Source organism: Oncorhynchus tshawytscha, unplaced genomic scaffold (genome assembly GCF_018296145.1).
Source record: "Oncorhynchus tshawytscha isolate Ot180627B unplaced genomic scaffold, Otsh_v2.0 Un_contig_19620_pilon_pilon, whole genome shotgun sequence".
Classification (NCBI taxonomy): domain Eukaryota; kingdom Metazoa; phylum Chordata; class Actinopteri; order Salmoniformes; family Salmonidae; genus Oncorhynchus; species Oncorhynchus tshawytscha.
In genome coordinates, this window is record NW_024609173.1 from 40,909 (window position 1) to 68,712 (window position 27,804).

The 27,804-nt window shown below is 43.4% G+C and overlaps 1 protein-coding gene across 1 annotated transcript; it reads right to left on the reverse strand.

Annotated features, from left to right (window-relative positions):
• Positions 1-3,261: 3,261 nt before the first annotated feature.
• Positions 3,262-27,639, reverse strand: LOC112238332 (fascin-2-like). The gene is made up of 5 exons (XM_024406910.2): positions 26,584-27,639; positions 11,607-11,763; positions 10,886-11,007; positions 4,210-4,377; positions 3,262-3,918 (listed from the first exon to the last, which is right to left on the reverse strand). The coding sequence occupies exons 1-5, from the start codon at positions 27,425-27,427 to the stop codon at positions 3,716-3,718; spliced, it is 1,494 nt and encodes a 497-aa protein (XP_024262678.1). The 5' UTR covers positions 27,428-27,639; the 3' UTR covers positions 3,262-3,715.
• Positions 27,640-27,804: the final 165 nt, after the last annotated feature.

The window sequence follows — 27,804 nt, forward strand, 5'->3', positions numbered from 1 at the left end:
GTGTGACACACTACTACCTACTGGATGGACTGCGTTACTAGAGTGTGACACTACTACTACTACCTACTGGATGGACTGTGCTGCTAGAGTGTGACATACTACCACCTACTGGATGGACTGTGCTGCTAGAGTGTGACACACTACTACCTACTGGATGGACTGCGTTACTAGAGTGTGACACTACTACTTCTACCTACTGGATGGACTGTGCTGCTAGAGTGTGACACTACTACTACCTACTGGATGGACTGTGCTGCTAGAGTGTGACACTACTACTACTACCTACTGGATGGACTGTGTTACTAGAGTGTGACACTACTACTACCTACTGGATGGACTGTGCTGCTAGTGTGACACACTACCACCTACTGGATGGACTGTGCTACTAGAGTGTGACACTACTACTACCTACTGGATGGACTGTGCTGCTAGATTGTGACACACTACCACCTACTGGATGGACTGTGCTGCTAGAGTGTGAGACACTACTACCTACTGGATGGACTGCGTTACTAGAGTGTGACACTACTACTTCTACCTACTGGATGGACTGTGCTGCTAGAGTGTGACACTACTTCTACCTACTGGATGGACTGTGCTGCTAGTGTGTGGATTAGTTAGTCCTAGTTGTAAATCGTACCCTAATTACCTGCAGTTGTTGGCTCATAACAAGTGCTGCATCACTCTTCAGGTGATCCACACTTACTGATAGACCGGATTTGAGAGCATGAGTCATAGTTCAACAGACACTATGGTCTGACAACACTAAGGTGACTGTTGGTTACGTTGACAACATCATGTGGTCTGTCAGTCACTAGACTGGAGTTGAACAGTTAGTTGACGTGAAGCAGCTAAACAAACAACATATATGGGCATTGTTTATTTTTATTATCGTCAACACTTTTATAGACAAAAATAATACAAATCTATTTGACCGACATTACATCATTGTTGTAGTGTTTAAAGCTGGATCCGCGGCTCCTCTTCAGCTGATAGGGCTGTATGCTTTGGAGACAGTTGATCACAAACTCACATGTCACAGAACCTTTGGTCTTAATTGGTTCAGACTGTAAACTGTTGCAGATGTGGTACCTCCATGGTAGAATTGGAAGTCTTTCGGGCGAGGTGATTGCAGGACAGAGGCTCAAGGAGAGGGTATAGGATGGGAGAGGGCACACTAGAGGGCATCCATAGAGACGGATAGAGGGCACAATTGCCACAAAGCCAGTTTGTGGAAATTGCCAGAAATGTACCACTTTAAAATGGAGATAGCCCTCAATGGCGCTATCCATGCTGTCCCAGTTGGTAAAACAACAAATGGGGTGGGCCCTTTTTGCAACTCAATGGGTGCACCGTGGAAGATTTTTTAAAGCCCCAATGCAGGAAATTTGAGCAGCACTTGATAATGTTGTGCTTGTTTGAGTTTCACAACATTGCAGTTAGTCTGCCAGAATCACTGATCTAAATAGCATCCTAAATAATTCTGATTCTGTGCTTTGCCTTGGTGAAACGGATTCCCTGAAACACAGTTTTTCTCGCTGGTTTTATCGTCTTGTGACTGCAGACTTGTAGAGTTGACATGATAGAGTACAGCACATACAGTCACCAATACATAGAGTCAGAGGGTTAGAACAGGTGTAGTCAACTCTGACCCGACGAGGTCCTGATGCTTTTCTGTTCCACCTGATAATTCATTGCACAAACCTGGTGTCCCAGGTCTAAATCAGTCCCTGATAAGAGGCGACCAATGAAGAAAATGCAGTGGAACTGGCTTTGAGGTCCAGGGTTGAATTTGACGGGATTAGAACATTTCAAATGGCCCTTGTAGTACGCTCCCCTCGCAAACAATGTTGATCTCTTGCTTTTCCCTCATGTTGATATCTTACAACTATCTAGTACTGTGATACTACTGAATGATCCCACATAGTGGACAACTGATGTTTTCCTGTCTTTGTTATATTTAATTCAAATTAGCTGTATAATCTGTAGCGGGACCAGACATTGGCCCTGCTAGACTACTCTTTAAATACATCCTCTAAGTCATCACTGATCTGACATGCACGGTTGCTTACATCAGTCATGTCAAATCAGGGATTACATCAAGGAAGGGAGGAAGGATCATATTGCATTGTAAGATGATTCCAACAGGGCCATTTGGGCTACTCTGGGCTACTCAAACAGGGCCATTTGGGGTACTCTGGGCTACTCAAACAGGGTCATTTGGGCTACTCTGGGCTACTCAAACAGGGCCATTTGGGCTACTCTGGGCTACTTAAACAGGGTCATTTGGGCTACTCAAACAAGGTCATTTGGGCTACTCTGGGCTACTCAAACAGGGTCATTTGGGCTACTCTGGGCTACTCAAACAGGGCCATTTGGGCTACTCTGGGCTACTTAAACAGGGTCATTTGGGCTACTCAAACAGGGTCATTTGGGCTACTCTGGGCTACTTAAACAGGGCCATTTGGGCTACTCAAACAGGGTCATTTGGGCTACTCTGGGCTACGCAAACAGGGCCATTTGGGCTACTCTGGGCTACTCAAACAGGGTCATTTGGGCTACTCTGGGCTACTCAAACAGGGCCATTTGGGCTACTCTGGGCTACTCAAACAGGGCCATTTGGGCTACTCAAACAGGGTCATTTGGGCTACTCTGGGCTACTTAAACAGGGCCATTTGGGCTACTCAAACAGGGCCATTTAGGCTACTCTGGGCTACTCAAACAGGGCCATTTGGGCTACTCTTGACTACTCAAATAGGGCCATTTCGGCTACTCTTGGCTACTCAAACAGGGCCATTTGGGCTACTCTGGCTACTCAAACAGGGCCATTTGGGCTACTCAAACAGGGCCATTTGGGCTACTCTGGCTACTCAAACAGGGCCATTTGGGATATTCAAAAATGGGCATTTGGGCTACTCAAACAGGGCCATTTGGGCTGCTCAAACAGGGCCATTTGGGCTACTCTGGGCTACTCAAACAGGGCCATTTCGGCTACTCTTGACTGCTCAAATAGGGCCATTTCGGCTACTCTTGGCTACTCAAACAGGGCCATTTGGGCTACTCAAACAGGGCCATTTGGACAACTCAAACAGGGCCATTTGGCCTACTCTGGTCTGGTATTCTACACCATTAATTTGGCATTTTGGAAGCTGATTCGTGTCCTCTTTGGAAGCAGTGAGTATGTTTGGGAGCAGTGTTGGATAATCATTGTACTGATACACTGTTGTTAAAGACAACAGTAAACATCACAACAAAGACACATTGATGTGAAAAGCTGCCTTTATTCAGGCATCCAGATAATAATTTAAGGACCGCTATACAGAATCTGATGTTTTTTTATAGGCTGTGTGAGTGACCAAAATTAGCAGATTTTATTAAGTATTCGCTGTTGTTGATGTTGGCAATGTCACTTGGAAAAAAACTATATTTAGGTAACCAATGCTTTTATTTGGAAAACAAATCAAATATAATAAAATAAACACAAAGAAACTTTCTACACATTTTCACTTTTTGCCAAAACAAAACAAAGAAGTGGGAACGGCCTCTCCTTTGCCGCTAAAGTAGAAAAGAGAGTAGTGAAAATGTTCCCCAGTCAGTCTGTGTAATGTATCGTTGTTGGTTGAGCTGTGATCCCAGGTGGGAACCAGGTCCTCCCTCTCTCCTTCTCCCTCCACCCCTCCACGGGCTTCAGGGGTCGTCAGGAGGTCGCGCCAGGTTAGTACTCCCAGAGACAGGAGGGGTCCACGGTAGCAGCGTCGCCCTTCAGTGTGCCGCTGTCCCCGCGCAGGTACTTGCCGTTCTTGCCCTTGATGCCCACCCGCCCGTGCTCCAGGAACTCCAGGAAGAAGTCCTCAGGCTTGTCTCCGTCTGAGCACACCAGGCCGCTGCTGGAGACGTACCAGAACTTTCCACCTACGCCTGAGTGGAGATGGACAACGTTATTGTTAGTTAGAGATAAAGAGTGACATACTTGGTTTGGTGTACTTTGTAGTAATACTGATAGAACTATGCCACATTTGACTCTAAGACAGTAGAACACATGCAGATAGAACATTTACACATACATGGTACATGAAGACATGCACACACATGCATCCATGCAAGCACACACACACACACACAAACACACAAACACACACCCACCCACACACACACACACACACACACAAACACACACCCACCCACACACCCACACACACACACACTGACTTTTTATGTGGTAGGCGCCATCGCTGAAAAGCAGTAAGAAGATGTCATAGACGGATCGGTTGGCATCCAGCGTGTTGGAGCTCTTGTGATGACACACGAAACCGTTCTCCCCTCGCAGGATCAACATGGGCCGATTAATGAGCTTCATCAGGAAGAGCTCATCATCACCTGCAACACAACGACAGGAAGGTACAATAACAATAATGACAACAACAATAATAACAATAATAATAATAAAATAATAACAATAATAATAATGACAATAAAATAATAACAATAATAATAATAATAATAAATAATGACAATAATAATCATGGCAATAAAATAATAGCAATAATAATAATGACAATAAAATAATAACAATAATAATAATGACAATAAAATAATAACAATAATAAAATAATAATAATAATAATAATAAATAATGACAATAATAATCATGGCAATAAAATAATAACAATAATAATAATGACAATAAAATAATAACAATAATAATAAAATAATAATAATAATAATAAAATAATGACAATAATAACAATAATAACAATAAATAATAATGAAAAATTAATAATAATTTGGTGGGTGCTTATATTTGTCCTATTTCTCACATCTAAGAGTGTGTTACAGTTTTTTTCGATTGCTAAATGACAGTGGGCACAACTGGAGTCACATGTGCAAAACTCTAACTACAGTCTGCACTACCAACAGTCACCTGAGCTAAACAGTTCACATCACCGGCAAAACTCATTCCAAGCAACACAACTCTTAACACATGGCTCAAAACATGTTGCAGCCAAACACTATGCATAACCCTCACTGAGATACACACACTGTTCAGAACACACTGAGAGTAAAAACACTAGCATCAAACACCAATACAGAAAATACAAACTTTTCATCTTTACAGTTTGAACAATTTCAGTGACTTCATACAAAGTAATATTTTCTTCAAAGAAAAGAGTGACATTCTTTCACATGATTTATTAAAATTTTTAGAACATAACAATTCTTTAAGGTAAATGAAAATTAGCAGTTTGCTTCAATAGTCTGTAGTAATTTACGGAATTACAGTAATGAGAAAAAAAGGTAAATTAAAAGTACATACTGTAATTCAAACAAATAATTGAGGGGCTAATCCTGCTTCTAGCATCAGGCCACAGGTTTTCTTCAACATCACATCTAATGTTTTCTCTTGCCATGCACCTGGAGAAGAACCTTCTGGAGTGCCTTATCCATCCCTGGCAGTCCTCTGGACTCGTGTCCTCACATCCGGCAAGCATGGCTTCCAAAAGAGACATTTGGTCATGTGGGTGGTGACCAAACACTTTCCACCTCCAGGCATGAAAAACTCCTCTATTGGGTTGAGGAAGGGTGAATATGCAGGCAGGTACAAAACCATAAATCTGTGATGTGCTGCAAACCAATCTGTGACAGCTGCAGAGTGGTGAAAAGCAACGTTATCGCAAACTATGACAAAAACTTGGGGGTTTCTTACTGGCCCCTGTTCTGCTGGCACTAGCTGAGCATAGAGCTGTTCTAGGAAAGCTATAAGCCTTTCTGTGTTGTATGGGCCAATGAGTGGTGTGTTGAGAAGCAAACCATCATCCACAGTGGCCCTTTGACCTATAACATTCCTTCCTCTGCGCCGTGTTTTGGCAAGGTTAAATCCAGCTTCATCGATAAATACAAATGAATGTGGTCTTTCCAGTGCTTCCACCTCCATTACTCTCTGAAAAACAGTAAGTGCACAGTTTTACTGTAGAAATGCTAGTGTTTTTTTTTACTGTAAATATTTTGTATAGCTGTGTACGTAATCAGATGTCTTACCTGGACATATTAGTATCTTTGCTCTTTTACCCGTAATCACTGTTTCTCTCAAACGGTACAGTGTATAACTGTTTCATTGTAACTTGGTGTTTCTTTAGGAATAATGCTGATAGAATTAACATTTTCAAATACATCATTATCAGCCAGCACTCAATCTTGAATCTCCCACAGTTTTATTGCATTGTTGACAACAACCATGTCAACAATAGCATTTTCCTGCGCATCTGAAAATATTTTTCCTCTTCCCCCTGTTGGGGGCAGCCTTTGGGTCCTGTTGTAAAAATATATTTTACAGTCAAACTTACTGTAATATATATCTGTGTAAATATTCTATAATTGCAATACAAAATAGATTCCTGTAATGTTTTCATTTACTGTAAGGATGTAACTCTCACCTGTTTGCATGATGGAAAATTCGCATACAGATGCCACTGTAATCTTTATTGGGTTGCACCCTCAACATCAATGAGAAATGGTTAACAATAATAATAAGTGTAGCCCTTATTTCATCTGAAATAACAGCTCTTTGTCTTCTTTGTCTTCCTCCAAATCCGCCCTCTCCCTGCCACCCTTCTCCCTCCACGAACCCATCTTCCTTGTTCCATTTCCAAAATGAGTCTTTCTGAGCTCTACCTAATATACTGTAATATGTGTGTGTGTTCACTAACAAGTCTAAAACAAGACACCTGCTTAGCCTTTCAGCTGAAATTGCAATCGGCAGTGTTTGAAAGGCACAAGGCTGAAATCTAAATGTTTTGAATGTGTGGTTCACAGTTTTGACAGCAGTGTGTTAGCATTTGAACAAAGTGCTGTAAATCCACAGTGTTGTGCAGGTTGTGGTTAAAGTCATGGGATAAGTGTGTAGAGTTTTGAAAACTGTGTTCAAGCAATGAAAAACGAACTAGAGTTCGGTCCACATGAACTGCTGCTGTGCAGACTGTAGTTAGAGTTTTGCACATGTGACTCCAGTTGTGTCCACTGTCGTTTAGCAATCGAAAAAAACTGTAATACGCATATGTGAATTGGAACCCACTGGTCACAGACATCAGTTCAACTTCTATTTTTGATTACATTAGGTTGACTAATGTGAATTCAACTTGAAATCAACAAAAAATGTCACCATGACATTGAATTCAGTTTAAAAGTTTTTAAAAAACTGACAAAATACATTTACGTTGAGGACTTTTTGCAAATCCAATCAGTTTCCCATGCTGATTCAACGTCATCACCTTGGTTTTGTAGTTGTTGAAATGACGTGGAAACAACGTTGATTCAGCCGTGTTTTGCCCAGTGGGAAACTAGGTTTTTGCATATCCCAACTCCCCTGACACATGTCCTTTTGACAGAAACGGAATGTCCATAGTACAGCAGGGACATAGGGCGGTAGGGACATGGTAGGGACATGATAGGGACATAGGGCGGTAAGGACATAGGGCGGTAGGGCGGACATGGGGGGTAGAGACAAAGGGGTAGGGCTGTAGGGTGGTAGGGACATAGGGCGGTAGGGCGGACATGGGGGGTAGAGACAAATGGGTAGGGCTGTAGGGCGGTAGAGCCATAGGACAGGTGGGACATAGGGCGGGTGGAAAATAGGGCTATAGGGCAGACATAGGGGGGTAGTGACATAAAGGGGTAGGGCAGGTGGGACATAGGGGGTAGAGACATAGGGCGGTAGAGACATGGGGCGGGTGGGACATGGGGGGTAGAGACATGGGGCGGGTGGGACATGTGGGACATGGGACGGTAGAGACATGGGGCGGGTGGGACATGGGGGGGACATGGGGCGGTAGAGACATGGGGCGGTAGAGACATGGGGCGGGTGGGACATGGGGTGGTAGAGACATGGGGCGGTAGAGACATGGGGGTGGGACATGGGGGGTAGAGACATGGGGCGGTAGAGACATGGGGCGGTAGAGACATGGGGCAGTAGAGACATAGGGCAGTAGAGACATAGGGCAGTAGAGACATGGGGCAGTAGAGACATAGGGCAGTAGAGACATAGGGCAGTAGAGACATGGGGCAGTAGAGACATAAGGCAGTAGAGACATGGGGTGGTAGAGACATGGGGCAGTAGAGACATAGGGCAGTCAGAGACATAGGGCAGTAGAGACATGGGGCAGTAGAGACATAGGGCAGTAGAGACATACAGGCAGTAGAGACATGGGGCAGTAGAGACATAGGGCAGTAGGGACATAGGGCAGTAGAGACACAGTAGAGACATGGGGTGGTAGAGACATAGGGCAGTAGAGACATAGGGCAGTAGAGACATGGGAATTGTAGAGACATAGGGCAGTAGATCATAGGCAGTAGGGACATGAGGTGGTAGAGACTTACCCTACATTGTAGAGACATGGGGAGGTAGAGACATGGGGCGTGTCGTAGCTGAATCAGAATTAGTTAGGTAACATTGATAAATAAGATGTTTTATTTACTTTCATAATATGCTTATGTGAGATACTTGTCATTAGGATGTCTTCTTTTGGACTATACTGTTGGCAGTTGCATTTTCCTCTCTCTTCTCTAGGGAAAATCACTTGGGGCCCAGCGAGGGGAGAGGTCAGGCTTGTCTTTTACATGTCTGGTTATAGGCAGAATATCAGAAAGGGAGAAGTCAGGTTTGAACATTGTCTTCATAATGAATATATCTGTGAAACCATGTGAAGGGCTCCACTATGTCTGTACTCCAGTCACTCCCTCCTTTTCCCATTGAGTGTCTGGAACCATTTTATGTCCCCCCTGATGTTGCCCTTCTCTTGACCTAGTATATGACCTAGAGGCTCACTCTCCTCCGTGAGCTTGTCCAGGAGGGGTTGTATTTGAGATGGGGGTATCTAGAATTGACAATTGATATATGCAATTGGATGAGGTAATGTTTTGGTAATATGAAGTACCAAGAACAAGAAGTAGAACCTCGTCTAAGAGACCAAATTGAACAATAATTTATAACTCATGCTATCTGGCTATGGAATACTTCTCTTTCAAGTAAAAGACCCTTTGTGAAGTTCCTAAGATCTATGGTTCGTCATTGTGAGTTGAGAGGGGTGTATCTTGGCTATAAAAGATGAAGTATTCTTTTGTAAGTACTCTCAGAATTAATTTATAGACACTGAATTGATCTGAGAGTCACAGGGCTATGGTGAAGCTCATATAATTAATGATGAAGTTTAAATAACTCTGACTGGTGTGTGGTTTGCTCTCTCATCATTTGGTAATGCAGGAAATTGCCACGACAGGCGGTAGAGACATGGGGCTGTAGAGACATAGGGCAGTAAGTCCATAGGGCAGTAAGTCCATAGGGCAGTAAGGTCATAGGGCAGTAAGGCCATAGGGCAGTAGAGACATAGGGCAGTAAGGCCATAGGGCAGTAAGGACATAGGGCAGTAAGGACATAGGGCAGTAGAGACATAGGGCAGTAGAGACATGGGGCAGTAGAGACATAGGGCAGTAAGGCCATAGGGCAGTAAGGACATAGGGCAGTAAGGCCATAGGGCAGTAGAGACATAGGGCAGTAAGCCCATAGGGCAGTAGAGACATAGGGCAGTAAGGACATAGGGCAGTAGAGACATAGGGCAGTAAGGACATAGGGCAGACATAGGGCAGTAAGGACATAGGGCAGTAGAGACATAGGGCAGTAGAGACATAGGGCAGTAGAGACATAAGGACATAGGGCAGTAGAGACATAGGGCAGTAAGGACATAGGGCAGTAGAGACATAGGGCAGTAGAGACATAGGGCAGTAGAGACATGGGGCAGTAGAGACATGGGGCAGTAGAGACCTAGGGCAGTAGAGACATAGGCCAGTAAGGACATAGGGCAGTAAGGCCAAATGCCAGATGGGACTCTGGATTTTAGCCCTGTGGACCTGTCAGAATTATATTTTTTGAGCTAGTATTTTCTATTTATATTATCTATTTGTATTATGGATCCCCATTAGCTGTTGCCAAAGCAGCAGCTCCTCTTCCTGGGGTCCAACAAAATTAAGGCGGTTTATACAGTTTTATAACATTATAATACATTCACAGATTTCACAACACACTGGGTGCCCTCAGGCTCCTACTCCACCACTACCACATATCTACAGTACTAAATCCATGTGTATGTGTATGTGTGTGTATGTGTGTGTGTGTGTGTGGGTGTGTGTGTGCATGTGTCTGTGTCAATGTTTGTGTTGCTTCACGGTCCTCGCTGTTCCATAAGGTGTTTTTTCATCTGTTTTATAAATCTAATTTTACTGCTTGTGTCAGTTACTTTATGTGGAATAGAGTTCCATGTAGTCATGACTCTATGTAGTACTGTGTGCCTCCCATAGTCTGTTCTGGACTTGGGGACTGTGAAGAGACCTCTTGTGGCATGTCATGTAGGGTATGCTTTGGGTGTCTGAGCTGTGTGCCAGTAGTTTAGACAGACAGCTCAGTGCATTCAACATGTCAATACCTCTCATCAATAAAAGTAGTGATGAAGTCAATCTTTCCTCCACTTTCAGCGGGGCGAGAGTTTGACATGCATATTATTAAAATTAGCTCTCTGTGTACATCCAAGGGCCAGCCATGCCGCCTGTTCTAAGCCAATTGCAATTTTCCTAAGTCCTTTTTTGTAATGGGGCCCTAAAGGAAATAAATGGGCCAGTGAGAGAAATTCCCGGGCTGATGTCTGGTCCTTCCCTGTCCTTTGATCACCATTGATCTTCTATTCTTCTTCTCTTTCATCCTCTGATCACATGCCAATTCTCTTTTCACATGACACGTGCTCATTCGTCCCTCAGTCGTGTTGAGCACATTCCATGTGACACATTCAACGTGATCTCTATGCTACCTGAATCACATCAGAGATTTGGATCTCGAAGCACTTACCTACAGAATCGCTGACGGCTGAAAGCTGCCCATTCTTTTTGGTGCACACGTACTTCCCATTGCTTGCCTTCAGTGCTACACTGCGACCGAGCCATTCAATGTCAAACATTGTGTTGGCCTCCCTGTGGTTGTCCGGATAAGGGGATGAAAGAGAAGAAGGAAAAGAGGGGGGGTTAAGTTGAAAATAATTTCATGGAAGGTTGTTTAAATCTAGTATAATTGTTTAAACCTAAGTGTTTTGATGTATGCCCTCAGAAGCGACGTTACATAAAACTGTTCATATCCTCTGGTTGTAGATCTGTTTAGTAGAGGTGTTTCCCTGTCCATTCTTCATGCACCCTAAAACTGTGCCACATATTTGTTCTATTCCAGAACAAGAACACTAAGATTAAATTCATTTGGTTTATTCGTTGACAAGTTCAATCAGGTGTGCTTGTTCTGACAAAACAACATCTGAATGTCCAACAGATAATGTTAGCATGTTAGCAAGAATGTCCAACAGATAATTTTAGCATGTTAGCAAGAATGTCCAACAGAAAATGTTAGCATGTTAGCAAGAATGTCCAACAGATAATGTTAGCATGTTAGCAAGAATGTCCAACAGATAATGTTAGCATGTTAGCAAGAATGTCCAAAAGAATGAATTGGGAAGCCGTCTGTAGCCAACTCTATGGTGTGCATTCTCATGACAAACTAGTGAGTGTAAAATAGATCTACTTACACCTCCGTGGCTGTGGACTGGATCCCTCCGTGGGAGACCAGTGTCCAGTAGTTACCGCCGTTGGTCCTAAACATGCACTTCTTGCTCTCCTTATCAATCTCCATCTGGAAGGTCTCCATGTCTGTCTCCACATCCTGGTTGGCTGAGATGCTCACACCTATAATGATACAACACAACAAACTTCATTGCTCCATTATACAGAGACAACAAATGAAACTTTATTGATCCATTACACAGAGACAACAAAACTGTATTTATCCATTATACAGAGACAACAACAAAAGGGAAATAAAAGAGAAAAAGACAGTTGAGATATGAATGCCATGGCTCGGAGTCGAAGGGCATTACAATGACGATGATTACAAGCTCTTCTCACAAGCCATTTACACTCAAAGGTGATTTGCAGGAGAACCATGGACACAGCAGTGATGTGACAGCTCATTAAAGAACTGTCTGTCTCTCGTCTCTTCTTCTCTAGTGTTACACAGCTCAGGGACTCACAGCACAAAACCTGGTCAGAAGACAGTGCTATTCTTATATCCCGGGCCTTGTCTAAATGGGCTGTGTGGTTCAGGTTAGATACGCTGGATCATGTCTTATAGGCCAAAGCTTTAGACATCCTATTCATTTAGGATGATGCGTTCTTCCTTATAGAGCTTCTCTGAAAGCTGACTATTCTGGAGTATATCTCTCTCTTTTTAAAGGAGTAGGGCACCGAGCTCCACCGACCTAGACTGGATATAAAGTATCAGAGAAAAACAGGGTAGGTTCACACACAAAGTCAACAGATTTATGATCCTTTTTCATTTTGTGATTTTAATGTATTTGTTTTTTAAATCTCTGGCACTTCTGTATCATCCAACCCCAAATATGATCTCCTTCCAATCATCCACATTTCTTCCCTTGATACAAGCCCACCTCTTTTAATCACTTCCACTCATAAATGCACTCTGCTCCTTTATAGTGCAGGACTGTCAGGACAGAACGTTGCCAACGTGTCATGTTAAACAGTATAATAGTCCTGGTCTTCTCGGTGTGTAACTCTGCAAGTATACCCTCATGTTGTGAGCAGGGGGGATATTACAGTATGCAACCACCGCTACTGCAGGACTGTGAGCTCACAAAACACACACAGTACCTAAATAAAAAATGATGAGGACATAAACACATTGCACCAACAATCTGAATGTGAATTACCGAGGCAACGCCGCTGCAACCTTGTCTCAGAGGAAAACGTATTAAATTTGACCAAAATCCGTGCCGCTATTTAGAATGATAGGTTACTTTACGTTGGCCTACAATGTAACAGCAGCCATACAATATAACATAATACGAATTGTAGGACGTATAGTATCCTACGTCTTGATCGCTTTAACCAGTTTAGCACAGTATGATATATTATCTTCAAATGCTGTACTGTAGTACGTTAGGGGTTAGGGTTAGGAGTTGGGTCATAGGGTTAAGGTCAGGGTTAGGAGTTGGGTCATAGGGTTAAGGTTATGAGTTGGGTTATAGGGTTAAGGTCAGGGTTAGGAGTTGGGTTGTAGGGTTAAGGTCAGGGTTAGGAGTTGGGTTATAGGGTTAAGGTCAGGGTTAGGAGTTGGGTCATAGGGTTAAGGTTAGGAGTTGGGTTATAGGGTTAAGGTCAGAGTTAGGAGTTGGGTTATAGGGTTAAGGTCAGGGTTAGGAGTTGGGTTATAAGGTTAAGGTCAGGGTTGGGAGTTGGGTTATAGGGTTAAGGTCAGGGTTAGAAGTTGGGTCATAGGGTTAAGGTTAGGGTTAGGAGTTGGGTTATAGGGTTAAGGTTAGGAGTTGGGTTATAGGGTTAAGGTCAGGGTTAGGAGTTGGGTTATAGGGTTAAGGTCAGGGTTAGGAGTTGGGTTATAGGGTTAAGGTCAGGGTTAGGAGTTGGTTCATAGGGTTAAGGTTAGGGTTAGGAGTTGGTTCATAGGGTTAAGGTCAGGGTTAGGAGTTGGGTCATAGGCTTAAGGTCAGGGTTAGGGTTAGGAGTTGGGTCATAGGGTTAAGGTCAGGGTTAGCTAACATGCTAAGTAGTTTCAAAGTAGCTAAAATGGTGTAAGTAGTTGCAAAGTTGCTAATTAGCTAAAATACTAAAGTTGTCTATGATGAGATTCAAACACACAACATTTGGGTTGCTAGATGTTGGTGTAATATGCCCACCCATCCACCCCAACCAATCACCCTCCTTTCGTTTTTGCCTAAGTGACCTACTGTCATCCCAAACGTATCATATCATACTAATATGAGTGTATCGGATTTACATGGGCCAATGTAATGTAACCTAACGTAAAACAACATATCATACTAAATGGAGTGGCACAGATTTTAGTCAAATACAGTGCATTCAGGAAGTATTCAGATCCCCAGACTTTTTCAAACATTTTTGTTACATTACAGCCTTCTTCTAAAATTGATTAAATATGTTTTTCTCTAATCAATCTACATACAATACCCCTAATGACAAAGCAAAAACAGGTTTCAGACATTTTTGCAAATTTATAACAAAAAAATACAGAAATATGACATTTGCATAAGTATTCAGACCCTTTACTCAGTACTTTGTTGAATAACCTTTGGCAGAGATTACAGCCTTGAGTCTTCTTGGGTATGATGCTACAAGCTTGGCACACCTGTATTTTGGGAGTTTGTCCCATACTTCTTTGTAGATCCTCTCAAGCTCTGTCAGGATTGATTTGAGGCATCACACAGCTATTTTCAGGTCTCCAGAGATGTTCGATTGAGTTCAAGTCCGGGCTCTGGCTGGGCCACTCAAAGACATTCAGAGACTTGTCCCGACACCACGCCTGCGTTGTCTTGGCTGTGTGCTTAGGGTTGTGGTCCTGTTGCAAGGTGAACCTTCACCCCAGTCTGACATCCTGAGCACTATGGAGCAGGTTTTCATCAAGGATCTTTCTGTACATTGCACCGTTTATCTTTCCCTCAACCCTGAATAGTTTCCCAGTCCCTGCCACTGAAAAACATCCCCACAGCATGATGCTACCACCACCATGCTTCACTTTAGGGATTGTGCAAGGTTTCCTCCAGACATGACGCTTGGTATTCAGGCCAAAGAGTTCAATCTTGATTTCATCAGACCAGAAAATCTTGTTTCTCATCGTCTGAGTCCTTCAGGTGCCTTTTGGCAAACTCCAAGCATGCTGTCATGTGCCTTTCACTGAGGAGTGAATACCGACTGGCCACTCTACCATAAAGGCCTGATTGGTGGAGTGCTGCAAAGATGGTTGTCCTTCTGGAAGGTTCTCCCATCTCCACAGAGGAACTCTGGAGTTCTGTCAGAGTGACCATCAGGTTCCTGGTCACCTCAATGCCCGAGGCCCTTCTCCTCTGATTGTTCAGGTTGGCCAGGCGGGCCAGCTCTAGGAAGAGTCTTTGTGGTTCCAAACACCTTCCATTTAAGAATGATCGAGGCCACTGTGTTCTTGGGGACCATCAAATGCTGCAGACATTTTTTGGTACCCTTCCCCAGATTTGTGCCTCGGCACAATCCTGTCTTGGAGCTCTACAGACAATTCCTTCGACCTCATGGCTTGGTTTTTGCTCTGACATGCACTGTCAACTGTGGAACCTTATATAGACAGGTGTGTGCCTTTCCAAAGCATGTCAAATCAGTTGAATTTATCACAGGTGGACTCCAATCAAGTTGTAGAAACATCTCACGGGTGATGAATGGTAACAGGATGCACCTGAGCTCAATATTGAGGCTCACAGCAAAGGCTCTGAATACTTAAGTAAATAAGGTGTCAAATATTGTTGTTTCATACATTTGCTAAAATTTCTAAAAACCACTTGCCATTATGGGTTATTGTGTGTAGATTGATGAGGACATTTTTTAATTTAATCCATTTTAGAAATGTTTTTTAAATGTTTTATTTAACCTTTATTTAAGTAGGCAACTCAGTTAAGAACAAATTCTTATTTACAATGACGACCTACCCCGGGCCAAACTCTAACCCGGACGATGTTGGGCCAATTGTGCGCCGCCCTATGGGACTCCCAATTATGGCTGGTTGTGATACAGCCTGGAATCAAACCAGAGTCTGTAGTGACGCCTCTAGCACTGAGATGCAGTGTCTTAGACAGCTGCGCCACTCGGAAGCCCCACTGGTTGTAATAAGGTTGTAACGTAATAAAATGTGGAAAAAGTAAAGGGCTATCAATAATTTCCGAATGCACTGTATAATACGTTTTGCTCTGAGACCAGGCTGGATCACTATAGAGTTCAGCTGTATAATATTCTACAGGTTTTGGGTTCAGCTGTATAGTGTGTTATTGGTTTTGGGTTCAGCTGTATAGTGTGTTATTGGTTTTGGGTTCAGCTGTATAGTGTGTTATTGGTTTTGGGTTCAGCTGTATAATGTGTTATTGGTTTTGGGTTCAGCTGTATAGTGTGTTATTGGTTTTGGGTTCAGCTGTATAGTGTGTTATTGGTTTTGGGTTCAGCTGTATAGTGTGTTATTGGTCTGGTGCATGAAAGGGGCAGGAGTTTTTCCTGACTACGTGACCTGGCCAGGAAAAACTCTGGTTTCTATGTATAGCCTAAAACTCTGGGCCATAGATATAGCCTAAAACTCTGGGCCATAGATATAGCCTAAAACTCTGGGCCATAGATATAGCCTACAACTCTGGCCCATAGATATAGCCTAAAACTCTGGGCCATAGATATAGCCTAAAACTCTGGGCCATAGATATAGCCTAAAACTCTGGGCCATAGATATAGCCTAAAACCCTGGGCCATAGATATAGCCTAAAAGCCCTGGGCCAAAGATATAGCCTAAAACCCTGGCCATAGATATAGCCTAAAACCCTGGCCATAGATATAGCCTAAAACCCTGGCCATAGATAAAGCCTAAAACCCTGGCACATAGATATAGCCTAAAACTCTGGGCCATAGATAAAGCCTAAAACCCTGGGCCATAGATATAGCCTAAAACCCTGGCCATAGATATAGCCTAAAACCCTGGCCATAGATATAGCCTAAAACCCTGGGCCATAGATATAGCCTAAAACCCTGGCCATAGATAGAGCCTAAAACCCTGGCCCATAGATATAGCCTAAAACTCTGGGCCATAGATAAAGCCTAAAACTCAGGGCCATATATATAGCCTAAAACTCTGGGCCATAGATATAGTCTAAAACCCTGGGCCATAGATAAAGCCTAAAACTAGGACCAGGAGTTATCTTCTAATTAGGTAATGTGGACAGGAAAAACTCCTGGCCTCTATACACAGCATGCATTTCCTCCTGATTTGGGATCTCCCTGAGGTTTGAACGCCCAAAGAGGATGTCCCTGGATGTGCGAGGACCAGGGTGGTGTTCATTAGGCACTAAACGGGATAAAACTGAATGAAACATTGCATTGCATGCTCTAATGAACACGACCATAGGAGAGGTGGTGTGAGAGTTGACCTTGGCACCGCCTTGCCCCGAGGTATCCCGCTGCTCGGATGAGCCTGTCATTTGCACGTCCTGTCTTATCCTGACAGTTTATCTCACACAGCAGATTACACGTGTCCCGAGGTGACCGCAAGTTGTGACACTTACATTGTGATTAAAAACATAATTAAACTAACATGTCTGGTTGTGTTGTGACAGACGAAGCAGTGCACATGCGGGATTAGGTTCTGGGTGCCACGATGACATGTTGGGTAACACATGTACTGTAGGCCTATGTACAGCGCCTTCAGAAATGATCCTCACCCCTCAACATATTCCACCATTTGTTATGTTACAGCCTGAATTTGAAATGCATGAAACATTTTCTCACCCATCTACACACAATACACCATAATGACTAAGTGAAAACATGTATTTGACATTTTTTCAAATGTATTGAAAATGAAATACAGAATTATCTAATTTACATAAGTATTCACATCCCTGAGTCAATTCTTTGTAGAAGCATGTTTGGCAGCGATTACAGCTGTGAGGCTTTCTGGATAAGTCTCTAAGTGCTTTCCACACCTGGATTGTGCACCATTTTATATTTATTTATTTGATTTAACTAGGTAGGCCAGTTGAGAACAATTTCTCATTTACAACTGCAACCTGGCCAAGATAAAGCAAAGCAGTACGACAAAAACAACAGCACAGAGTTACACATAAACAAATGTACAGTCAATAACACAAAAGAAAAGAAACATTTAAAGATCTATGTACAGTGTGTGCAAATGTAGAAGAGTAGGGAGGTAGATAATAAATAGGCCATAGAGGCGAAAATATTACAATTTAATATTAATACTGGAATGATGTACTGTATGTGCAGATGATGATGTGCAAGTAGAGATACTGAGGTGCAAAAGAGGGTAAGTAATAATATGGGGATGAGGTAGTCGGTTGTGCTACTTACAGACTGGCTGTGTACAGGTATAGTGATCGGTAAGCTAATCTGACAGCTGATGCTTAAAGTTAGAGAGGGAGATGTAAGACTCCAGCTTCAGAGATTTTTGCAATTTGCTCCAGTCATTGGCAGCAGAGAACTGGAAGGAAAGGCGGCCAAAGGAAGTGTTGGCTTTGGGGTTGACCAGTGAAATATACCCGCTGGAGCGCGTGCTACGGGTGGGTGATGCTATGGTGACCAGTGAGCTGAGATAAGGCAGGGCTTTACCTAGCAAAGACTTATAGATGACCTGGAGCCAGTGGGTTTGGCGGTGGATATGTAGTGAGGGCCAGCCAACGAGAGCATAGAGGTCGCAGTGGTGGATAGTGTATGGGGCTTTGGTGATAAAATGGATGGCACTGTGATAGACTACATCCAGTTTGCTGAGTAGAGTGTTGGGGTCTATTTTGTAAACGACATTGCTGAAGTCAAGGATTGGTAGGATAGTCAGTTTTACGAGAGTATGTTTGGCGGAATGAGTGAAGGAGGCTTTGTTTGCGAAATAGGAAGCCAATTCTAGATTTAATTTGGGATTGGAGATGCTTAATGTGAGTCTGGAAGGACAGTTTACAATCTAACCAGACACCTAGGTATTTGTAGTTGTCCACATATTGTAAGTCAGAACCGTCCAGAGTAGTGATGCTAGTTGGGCAGGAGGGTGCGGGCAGCGATCGGTTGAAGAGCGTGCACTTAGTTTTACTAGCATTTAAAAGCAGTTGGAGGCCACGGAAGGAGTGTTGTATGACGTTGAAGCTCGTTTGAAGATTTGTTAACACAGTGTCCAAAGAAGGGGCAGATGTATACAGAATGGTGTTGTCTGCGTAGAGGTGGATCAGAGAATCACCAGTAGCATTAATCTTTTCAAAATTCTTCAAGCTCTGTCAAATTGGTTGTTGGTCATTGCTAGACAACCCCTTTCAGGTCTTGTCATAGATTTTTTGGTAGATTTATGTCAAAACTGTAACTCGGCCACTCAGGAACATTCACTGTCTTCTTGGTAAGCATCTCCAGTGTAGATTTGGCCTTGTGTTTTGTGGTATTGTCCTGCTGAAAGGTAAATTAATCTCCTAGTGTCTGGTAGAAAGCACTCTAAGGCAAGTTTTCCTCTAGGATTTTGCCTGTGCTTACCTCCATTCCGTTTGTTTTTATGATGAAAAACTCCCCAGTTCTTAACAATTACAAGCATACCCATAACATGATGCAGCCACCACTATGCTTCAAAATATGGAGAGTGATACTCGTTAATGTGTTGTATTGGATTTGCCCCAAATAAAACACTTTTGTACTCAGGCAAAAAATGTATTGCCATATTTTCTTGGCAGTATAACTTTAGTGCTTTAGTGCCTTGTTGCAAACATGATGTCAAAAAGGTTAGTATTGTGGAGAAACAATGTTGTTGATCCATCTGCACTTTTCTCTAATCACAGCCATTAAACTCTGTAACTGTTTTAACATCACAATTAACCTCATAGTGAAATTCCTGAGCGGTTTCCTTCCTCTCTGGCAACTGAGTTAGGAAGGACACCTGTATCTTTGTAGTGACTGGGTGTATTGATACACCATCCAAAGTGTAATTAATAACTTCACCATGCTCAAAGGGATATTCAATGTCTACTTTTTTATATTTTTACTAATCTACCAATAGGTGCCCTTCTTTGTGAGGCATTGGAAAACCTCCCTGGTCTTTGTGGTTTAATCTATGTTTGAAATGCAATGCTCGACTGAGGGACCTGACAGATAATTGTATGTATGGGGTACAGAAATGACACAGTCATTTAAAAATCATGTTAAACATTATTATTGCACACAGAGTGATTCCATGCAACTCATGTGACTTGTTCAGCACATTTTTACTCCTGAACTTATTTAGGCATGCATAACAAAGGGGTTGAATACTTATTGACTCAAGACATTTCAGTGTTTAATTTTAAATTCATTTGTAAACATTTCAAAAAACATAATTCCACTTTGATATTATGGGGTATTGTGTGTAGGCCACTGACAAAATAATCTCAATATAATCCATCTTAAATTCCGCCGGTAACACAACAACATGTGGAAAAAGTCAAGGGGAGTGAATACTTTCTGAAGGCTCTGTATGTGTGTGTTTGCCAGTGTCCCCGCAGTTCCTTCAGATGTTTCCAGGTGTTTGCCACTGTCCCCGCAGTTCCTTCAGATGTTTCCAGGTGTTTGCCAGTGTCCCCGCAGTTCCTTCAGATGTTTCCAGGTGTTTGCCAGTGTCCCCGCAGTTCCTTCAGATGTTTCCAGGTGTTTGCCAGTGTCTCCGCAGTTCCTTCAGATGTTTCCAGGTGTTTGCCAGTGTCCCCGCAGTTCCTTCAGATGTTTCCAGGTGTTTGCCAGTGTCCCCGCAGTTCCTTCAGATGTTTCAAGGTGTTTGCCAGTGTCCCTGCAGTTCCTTCAGATGTTTCCAGGTGTTTGCCAGTGTCCCCACAGTTCCTTCAGATGTTTCCAGGTGTTTGCCAGTGTCCCCGCAGTTCCTTCAGATGTTTCCAGGTGTTTGCCAGTATCCCCGCAGTTCCTTCAGATGTTTCCAGGTGTTTGCCAGTGTCCCCACAGTTCCTTCAGATGTTTCCAGGTGTTTGCCAGTGTCCCCACAGTTCCTTCAGATGTTTCCAGGTGTTTGCCAGTATCCCTGCAGTTCCTTCAGATGTTTCCAGGTGTTTGCCAGTGTCCCCGCAGTTCCTTCAGATGTTTCCAGGTGTTTGCCAGTATCCCTGCAGTTCCTTCAGATGTTTCCAGGTGTTTGCCAGTGTCCCCGCAGTTCCTTCAGATGTTTCCAGGTGTTTGCCAGTGTCCCCGCAGTTCCTTCAGATGTTTCCAGGTGTTTGCCAGTGTCCCCACAGTTCCTTCAGATGTTTCCAGACCTGGGTTCTAATCATTTCTGTTTGAAAGCTTTTAAATGCTTTGAGTGTTTGATTGAGTCTGCCTTGAGTGCCAGATGGGCAGGGTTTGTACTTTTGCTTAAGCTTAATCAAGCGCAGCCCAAAGTATTTGATAGAAAATAAATACTGAATCCAGCTCTTGCTTTTCACCACTGACCCCTCACTCCACTCATAGTGGTGCAATATCACTGTGCAATAAAAATATCTCCCCGATGTGGTACTGCAGGGAAGCACAGCTATTGCAACAGTTCTAGAAATACTCAAATGAAGGACTGGAAATGTATTTGGAGAAACCTGATGCGACCAAATAACTGTTGGGAATGGCCCATCATCCAAAAGGCATAGATATTGACTGAGGATACAAATATGTTTGAAAAGCACAGCATTCACAATAGATAACAAGTAAGCACCAATGACATCATTAAAGATGCACTCCAGGATTGTAAGCACAATAAAATCGTAACATATCATACGATTTTCACAATGTACATACAGTGGGGCAAAAAGTATTTAGTCAGCCACAAATTGTGCCAGTTCTCCCACTTAAAAATATGAGAGGCCTGTAATTTTCATCATAGGTACTCTTCAACTATGACAGACAAAATGAGAAGAAAAAAATCCAGAAAATCACATTGTAGGATTTGTAATTAATTAATTTGCAAATTATGGTGGAAAATAAGTATGACGTAAGATGACGTAGTACACAAAATCGGGGCCCACTTTTGGCTCGTGAGCACCACTTTTAAAACTACTGGCTGAAATGATACAGAAGTTTGAGAGTGCATCTTTAATGAAGGCTATATATAGCTGAGCTTTCAAAGTATAAAATATAGTCATTTTCTAAATGTTGCAACATTACAAACTGAACCCTTCACTTTAGAGCAGTATTCAATCAAAGTCTAGTGTTAAATTACATCATCAAATCTAGGAGGGGGGAGACTATTTGCCGTAAAATGAGATGCATGAGATACCCTACACACTGACATTAAGGGTTGTCCTACACACATCCCGTAGGGACTGACATTAAAGATTGTCCTACACACATCCCGTAGGGACTGACATTAAAAATTGTCCTACACACATCCCATAGGGACTGACATTAAAGATTGTCCTACACACATCCCGTAGGGACTGACATTAAAAATTGTCCTACACACATCCCATAGGGACTGACATTAAAGATTGTCCTACACACATCCCATAGGGACTGACATTAAAAATTGTCCTACACACATCCCATAGGGACTGACATTAAAGATTGTCCTACACACATCCCATAGGGACTGACATTAAAGATTGTCCTACACACATCCCATAGGGACTGACATTAAAGATTGTCCTACACACATCCCATAGGGACTGACATTAAAAATTGTCCTACACACATCCCATAGGGACTGACATTAAAAATTGTCCTACACACATCCCATAGGGACTGACATTAAAGATTGTCCTACACACATCCCATAGGGACTGACATTAAAGGTTGTCCTACACACATCCCGTAGGGACTGACATTAAAGATTGTCCTACACACATCCCATAGGGACTGACATTAAAGATTGTCCTACACACATCCCGTAGGGACTGACATTAAAGATTGTCCTACACACATCCTGTAGGGACTGACATTAAAGATTGTCCTACACACATCCCATAGGGACTGACATTAAAGATTGTCCTACACACATCCCGTAGGGACTGACATTAAGGGTTGTCCTACACACATCCCGTAGAGACTGACATTAAAGATTGTCCTACACACATCCCATAGGGACTGACATTAAGGGTTGTCCTACACACATCCCGTAGGGACTGACATTAAGGGTTGTCCTACACACATCCCGTAGGGACTGACATTAAGGGTTGTCCTAGGGACACATCCCATACATCCCGTAGGGACTGACATTAAAGATTGTCCTACACACATCCCATAGGGACTGACATTAAAGATTGTCCTACACACATCCCGTAGGGACTGACATTAAAGATTGTCCTACACACATCCCATAGGGACTGACATTAAGGGTTGTCCTACACACATCCCGTAGGGACTGACATTAAGGGTTGTCCTACACACATCCCGTAGGGACTGACATTAAAGATTGTCCTAGGGACTGACATTAAGGGTTGTCCTAGGGACTGACATTAAGTTTAAAAAAAAGTATTTTTACTAATTAAACATTAAGGGATGTCCTATGCACATCCCGTAGGGACTGACTGACATTAAGGGTTTTCCCATACACATCCCATAGGGAATGTCCTTGAATGGCCCAGCCTGAGCCGGGACTTGAACCCGATCGAACATCTCTGAAGAGACCTGAAAATAGCTGTGCAGCGACGATCCCCATCCAACGTGACTGAGCTTAAGAGGATCTGGAGAGAAGAATGGGACAAACTCGCCAAATACAGGTGTGCCAAGCTTGTACCCAAGAAGAATTGAGGCTGTAATCGCTGCTAAAGGTGCTACAACAAAGTACTGAGTAAAGGGTCTGAATACTTATGTAAATGTGTTTTTATTTTTAGAAATGTATTTTTACAAATTTGCTAATATTTCAACAAATCTGTTTTTGCTTTGTCTTGATGGGGTATTGTGTGTAGATTGATGAGTAAAAAAAAAATTTTTAGAATAAGGTTGTAACGTAACAAAATGTGGAAAAAGTCAAGGGGCCTGAATACTTTCCGAATGCACTGTAAATAGCAGATTGTGTCTGCTGGAGTTCAAATTAGATACCACAGAAATATCCCTCAACCTTTCTCTTAAGCCTGTTACCACCCTAATCCCATACACACACCCCTCCACCCATCCTGCTCATTCGCCTGCTGTAATTCCCTCGGTGGTGCAATGCAAATCTGCACCACAGGGCCCACTAAGCAGCTTTCTGGTGCCTGCCTCGTTCCTAAAACAAATGTTGGGGGAGAGGAGACACCAGTGGTGTATTCATTAGTGCACATTGTAGCAAAACAAAAATGAGAGTTTCTTAGTGGATAAATTCAGGTTAGTCTCTACCAGTTTCGTCCCGTTTGCTTCAATCTGTTTCCTAGTGAACACACCACAGGCAAAAACACTCCTCTTCAGAGAGACCAAGCACAACATTATGGGTTGGGTTGCCATATTGGACATTTTGAAAAGCCACTTGTTGAACATTTTAACCAAAGGAAGAGTAGAATGAACTGGGAATAATATTGAGTGCAAATTTTTTGCGAACAAATATACTATTTCATGCCTGATCAATATTTGAGCCAGTAGCCTACATACAGTATTTAAAAAAAAAAACATTTTTTATTTTTATTTAACCTTAATTTAACTAGACAAGTCAGTTAAGAACAAATTATTATTTACAATGACGGCCTACCACAGCCAAACCTGGATGACGCTGGGCCAATGCCTTAGACTGCTGCTCTATTTCATATTTATTTTGTTGATCTGTAAAATCATCCTGAACTCGTACAATGTAAAATCACATTTACCTCTATATTTTTACCAAATTGTAAGAAATAGCATGCCAGGGGAGGCCTGTGCAGGGTAGGGAGGGAAGAATGCATCTCCCTAGTAAATTTGGGAGAAAACCTGAATAAAACCTATATAAAAATCATTTTGGTATTTGTAGGTTATGTCATTGTGAATGTAGCTGTGGCAGGGTGACACCCTCACTGAGTGTCACCCTACAAGTCTTTGTTTGGAACTTCATCCAAACCTGTGACCAGAAACAGCCAAAGTCCCTTCGGTCTCTTTCTAACCTGTCCTCCTTGCCTGCTGGCCTGGCTCTAGGTATGTCACTGTCAGCAGAGGAGATCTCTCCACCTTCATTCCTCTCTCAGGGAAAGCCTCTGCCGAGAGCTAATGATGGGTGTGGGTAACTGATCAGTCTGACTAGTTCTCCTATTTTAACTGCTCTCTCACTGCCTGTCCAGACTAATAGATGACTTCCTCTACCTGCCACAATCAAACAACCTCAGCCCCCATTACAATTACAACCACTCACTCTCCTCACTCTCAATCCACAGATAAAGCATCAGGCAGTTTCAGCTTGATAATAGAATGGTTGTGGTCCTGAAATGCCCATTGATGGGAATTAGTTGATAGCACCAGCAGGACCCCTCTGCCTCGCTGGAGTCATCAGCCTGCACTCTGCCTAATCTCTTCTGGGACACACAGTGGAAATGACAAAGCCCATTACCATGACGACCCGGATGACACGCGTAATGGCGCCCAATGGCTGACTGACCATATGCACCGTGCAGAGCGAGGAGACAAGCATGGCTGCCCTTCAGTTGTACCGAACTTGATACTTGTCACATGCTTTCACAATGTTCTTTCTGAACATTTCCAGGAGAGAGTCTCTGACAATCTTTTTGGATCCCCTAATTGATTACTTTATTTCTGATTCTCGTTGAGTAGAGAACCTTCCCCTATGTGGGCTAACATTCCTAGTGGGCTGCTACACTGCATGCTTAATGTATTTTGAGATATGTCTCAATGCTCACTTGAGTGAATGGTTTCTGAAATTGACAAATATGACTGAACTGAGCCTACCTGTGATTAGAATTCAATATACTGCCTGCTACTGACAGACAGACCCACAGGCTTCACTAAGGGTGTAGAGCAGAGGAGGCTGATGAGGGGAGGACAGCTCCTAATAATGTCTGGAATGGTTTCTATATGGTTGATACCATTCCATTGACTCCATTCCAGCCATTACTATGAACCGTCCTCTCCTCAGCCGTCTCACTGGAGTAGAGCAGCACCCAAGGCCATGCCATCATCCTGTCGCGCCGAGACACATTTTCTGATTCTAATTGTTGAGATGTAAGGAGTCTTTCAACAGCATGAACTTTTCATCTAATTGCTAAGGAGTGTAACTAAAGACAAAGTGAGCTTCAGCACTGAGCTAACTAATGGTGATTCTATTGGACTGCCATTTGCTTGTGATAGAACCAACCAACCTCTACAGGGAAATTATGCAAACATGAACATTTTCCTACTTTGAATTTCTTGACGTCAACTACAACACATGAAGTGTGGATTTGCAGGTCAATTACACTGGAGGTTGATCGTGCTGAGCACAGTACAATGAGACTTATTATTTTCTGAACAACATGGATTTGTACTCTACTCTTCTCAGAGCAGTGTGTTTAATGTAATGTCAGGTTTTTAACAATTAAAAGCGTTGAACAGAAAATAAAATACTTTCAGAAGTTCAGCAATTCTAAAGCTCCCTGAGAATGTCACTTGTTTTTTTCCCAATGGGTTCACAGCTGGCCTACCTACTCTATTTTCTCCATCCCGTTCCTTTCTCAAAATAGAGCAGGCAGAACCTCCCTGGTTAGTCCATTTGCCGTCTAAATGGAAGATAGAAGGCCGTTTAGAACATTAGTTTCCTCTGTTCTGGGTGGATTCCAAGGTAAGTAGCAGGTCAATTTGATAGCAATCTCCTGGGAACCCTACTGTGAGCCTAATGGGGTTCTGCTGACATTATTCTCTAGATGTGCACCTTCAGAGAGGATATTGAATGTATCACCCAAGACATTTCCAACCCCAAATATTGTCCAAACATCAAATTAGTTCAAATTTTTCATCTCAGTAGAGACTATACAAAAACACTTAAATAATGTGCATTATAGCAATAAATATATACATTGGCTGGATAATTACCTTGTTTGACGGAGACAAATCTTTTGTTGGCTGCCTGGAAAATGACTTGTGGGTGGCTCTCCTCTAGATCAAACAGCTCATCCTTGCCAGGCTTGGAGCACCGGCCTGAGCGCAGCGTGCCGGTCGGGCCCATGGGTGTCAGGTACTTCCCATCGCAGTCCTTGAAGGCCAGCTTGCCTGACTTGAGCTCCAGGGTGAAGCTGGTGGTGGGAGTGTTCTCTTTGACCAGCTTCCCGTCGTTGCTGAGGAAGCGGCTATCGCACGTCTTCAGGAAGTACTTTCCTTCCAGGTATACCAGGGTGACCAGGGAGTCCGAGCCCCAGGGGATGTTGCTGTCCACCGAGATCTCTCCTTCCCGGGCAAACAGGTGGGCGTAGCGTTTGCGCGCCACGCTGAGCAGGCTAGATTGCGGATGGAGGGCCAGGTGGACGGCCCACAGCTCGGGCTCCCCGATGGCCTGGGCGAAGCAGGACAGGTAGTCAGCCGAGCCTCCGAAGAAGCGCAGGTATGTCTCCGACTGCAGCGCCCAGCGGCCGTCCGACTGGGCCACGATCAGGAAGCGGCAGCCAGGCGAGTCGGGCTGCTCTGCCCCGCAGCTCACCTTACCATCCTTGTCGGAGGCCAGGTAACGGCCCAGGTGGCTGCGAAGGAACACTACCTGGGTGTCCTGGTCCTCTTGCTCCAGAGTCCAGATCTGCTTCTTCTTCATGCTGGAGGCTGAGGCGTTCACCTTGAAGCCGAAGGCCTCGGCCGTTAGGTAACGGCTCTCGTGGTTGATGAGGCCAAACTGCAGCTTCAAGGCTTTGTTAATTCCGTTCGTGGGCATCGTCGATCCGTTGTCCATAGACACACACACACACACACACACGCAGAGGTCTGGAGTGGAAAGCTAGGATGAATGAGGGGGAGGGTAGAGGGGGAAGTGTTCCCCTTTCTCTTCTCTCCAGGCGCAAAATTTCCCTGCTTTAACAACCTCCTTCTGTCTAAATGCTTGACTTCCTCTCTCTCTTCCCCCAGAGGGTTTGCACAGGCGCTTGCTCTCTGTTACCTAATCAGCCAGGATTAAAATCAGCAGGACACAGGACCTCAATCCAACGAGCCGCTGACGTCACATACCAGTGCACTAAACCCACCTCTCCCTCTCCTCTTGCCTTCATTCTCTTCTTACAAATACACTTTATCTCACGCCTTGTTTCGTCTCATCTCCCCCTTTTTTTATTT

Bases quoted from the DNA above. Each gene is read 5' to 3' on its own strand.
- LOC112238332 (XM_024406910.2), bottom strand. From the start codon at position 27,427: ATGGACAACGGATCGACGATGCCCACGAACGGAATTAACAAAGCCTTG. The intron at 11,764-26,583 runs GTAATTATCCAG...GTATCATTATAG, and splicing joins ATTTGTCTCCGTCAAACAAG to GTGTGAGCATCTCAGCCAAC. The intron at 4,378-10,885 runs GTAAGTGCTTCG...GTTGTGTTGCAG, and splicing joins AGCCGTCAGCGATTCTGTAG to GTGATGATGAGCTCTTCCTG.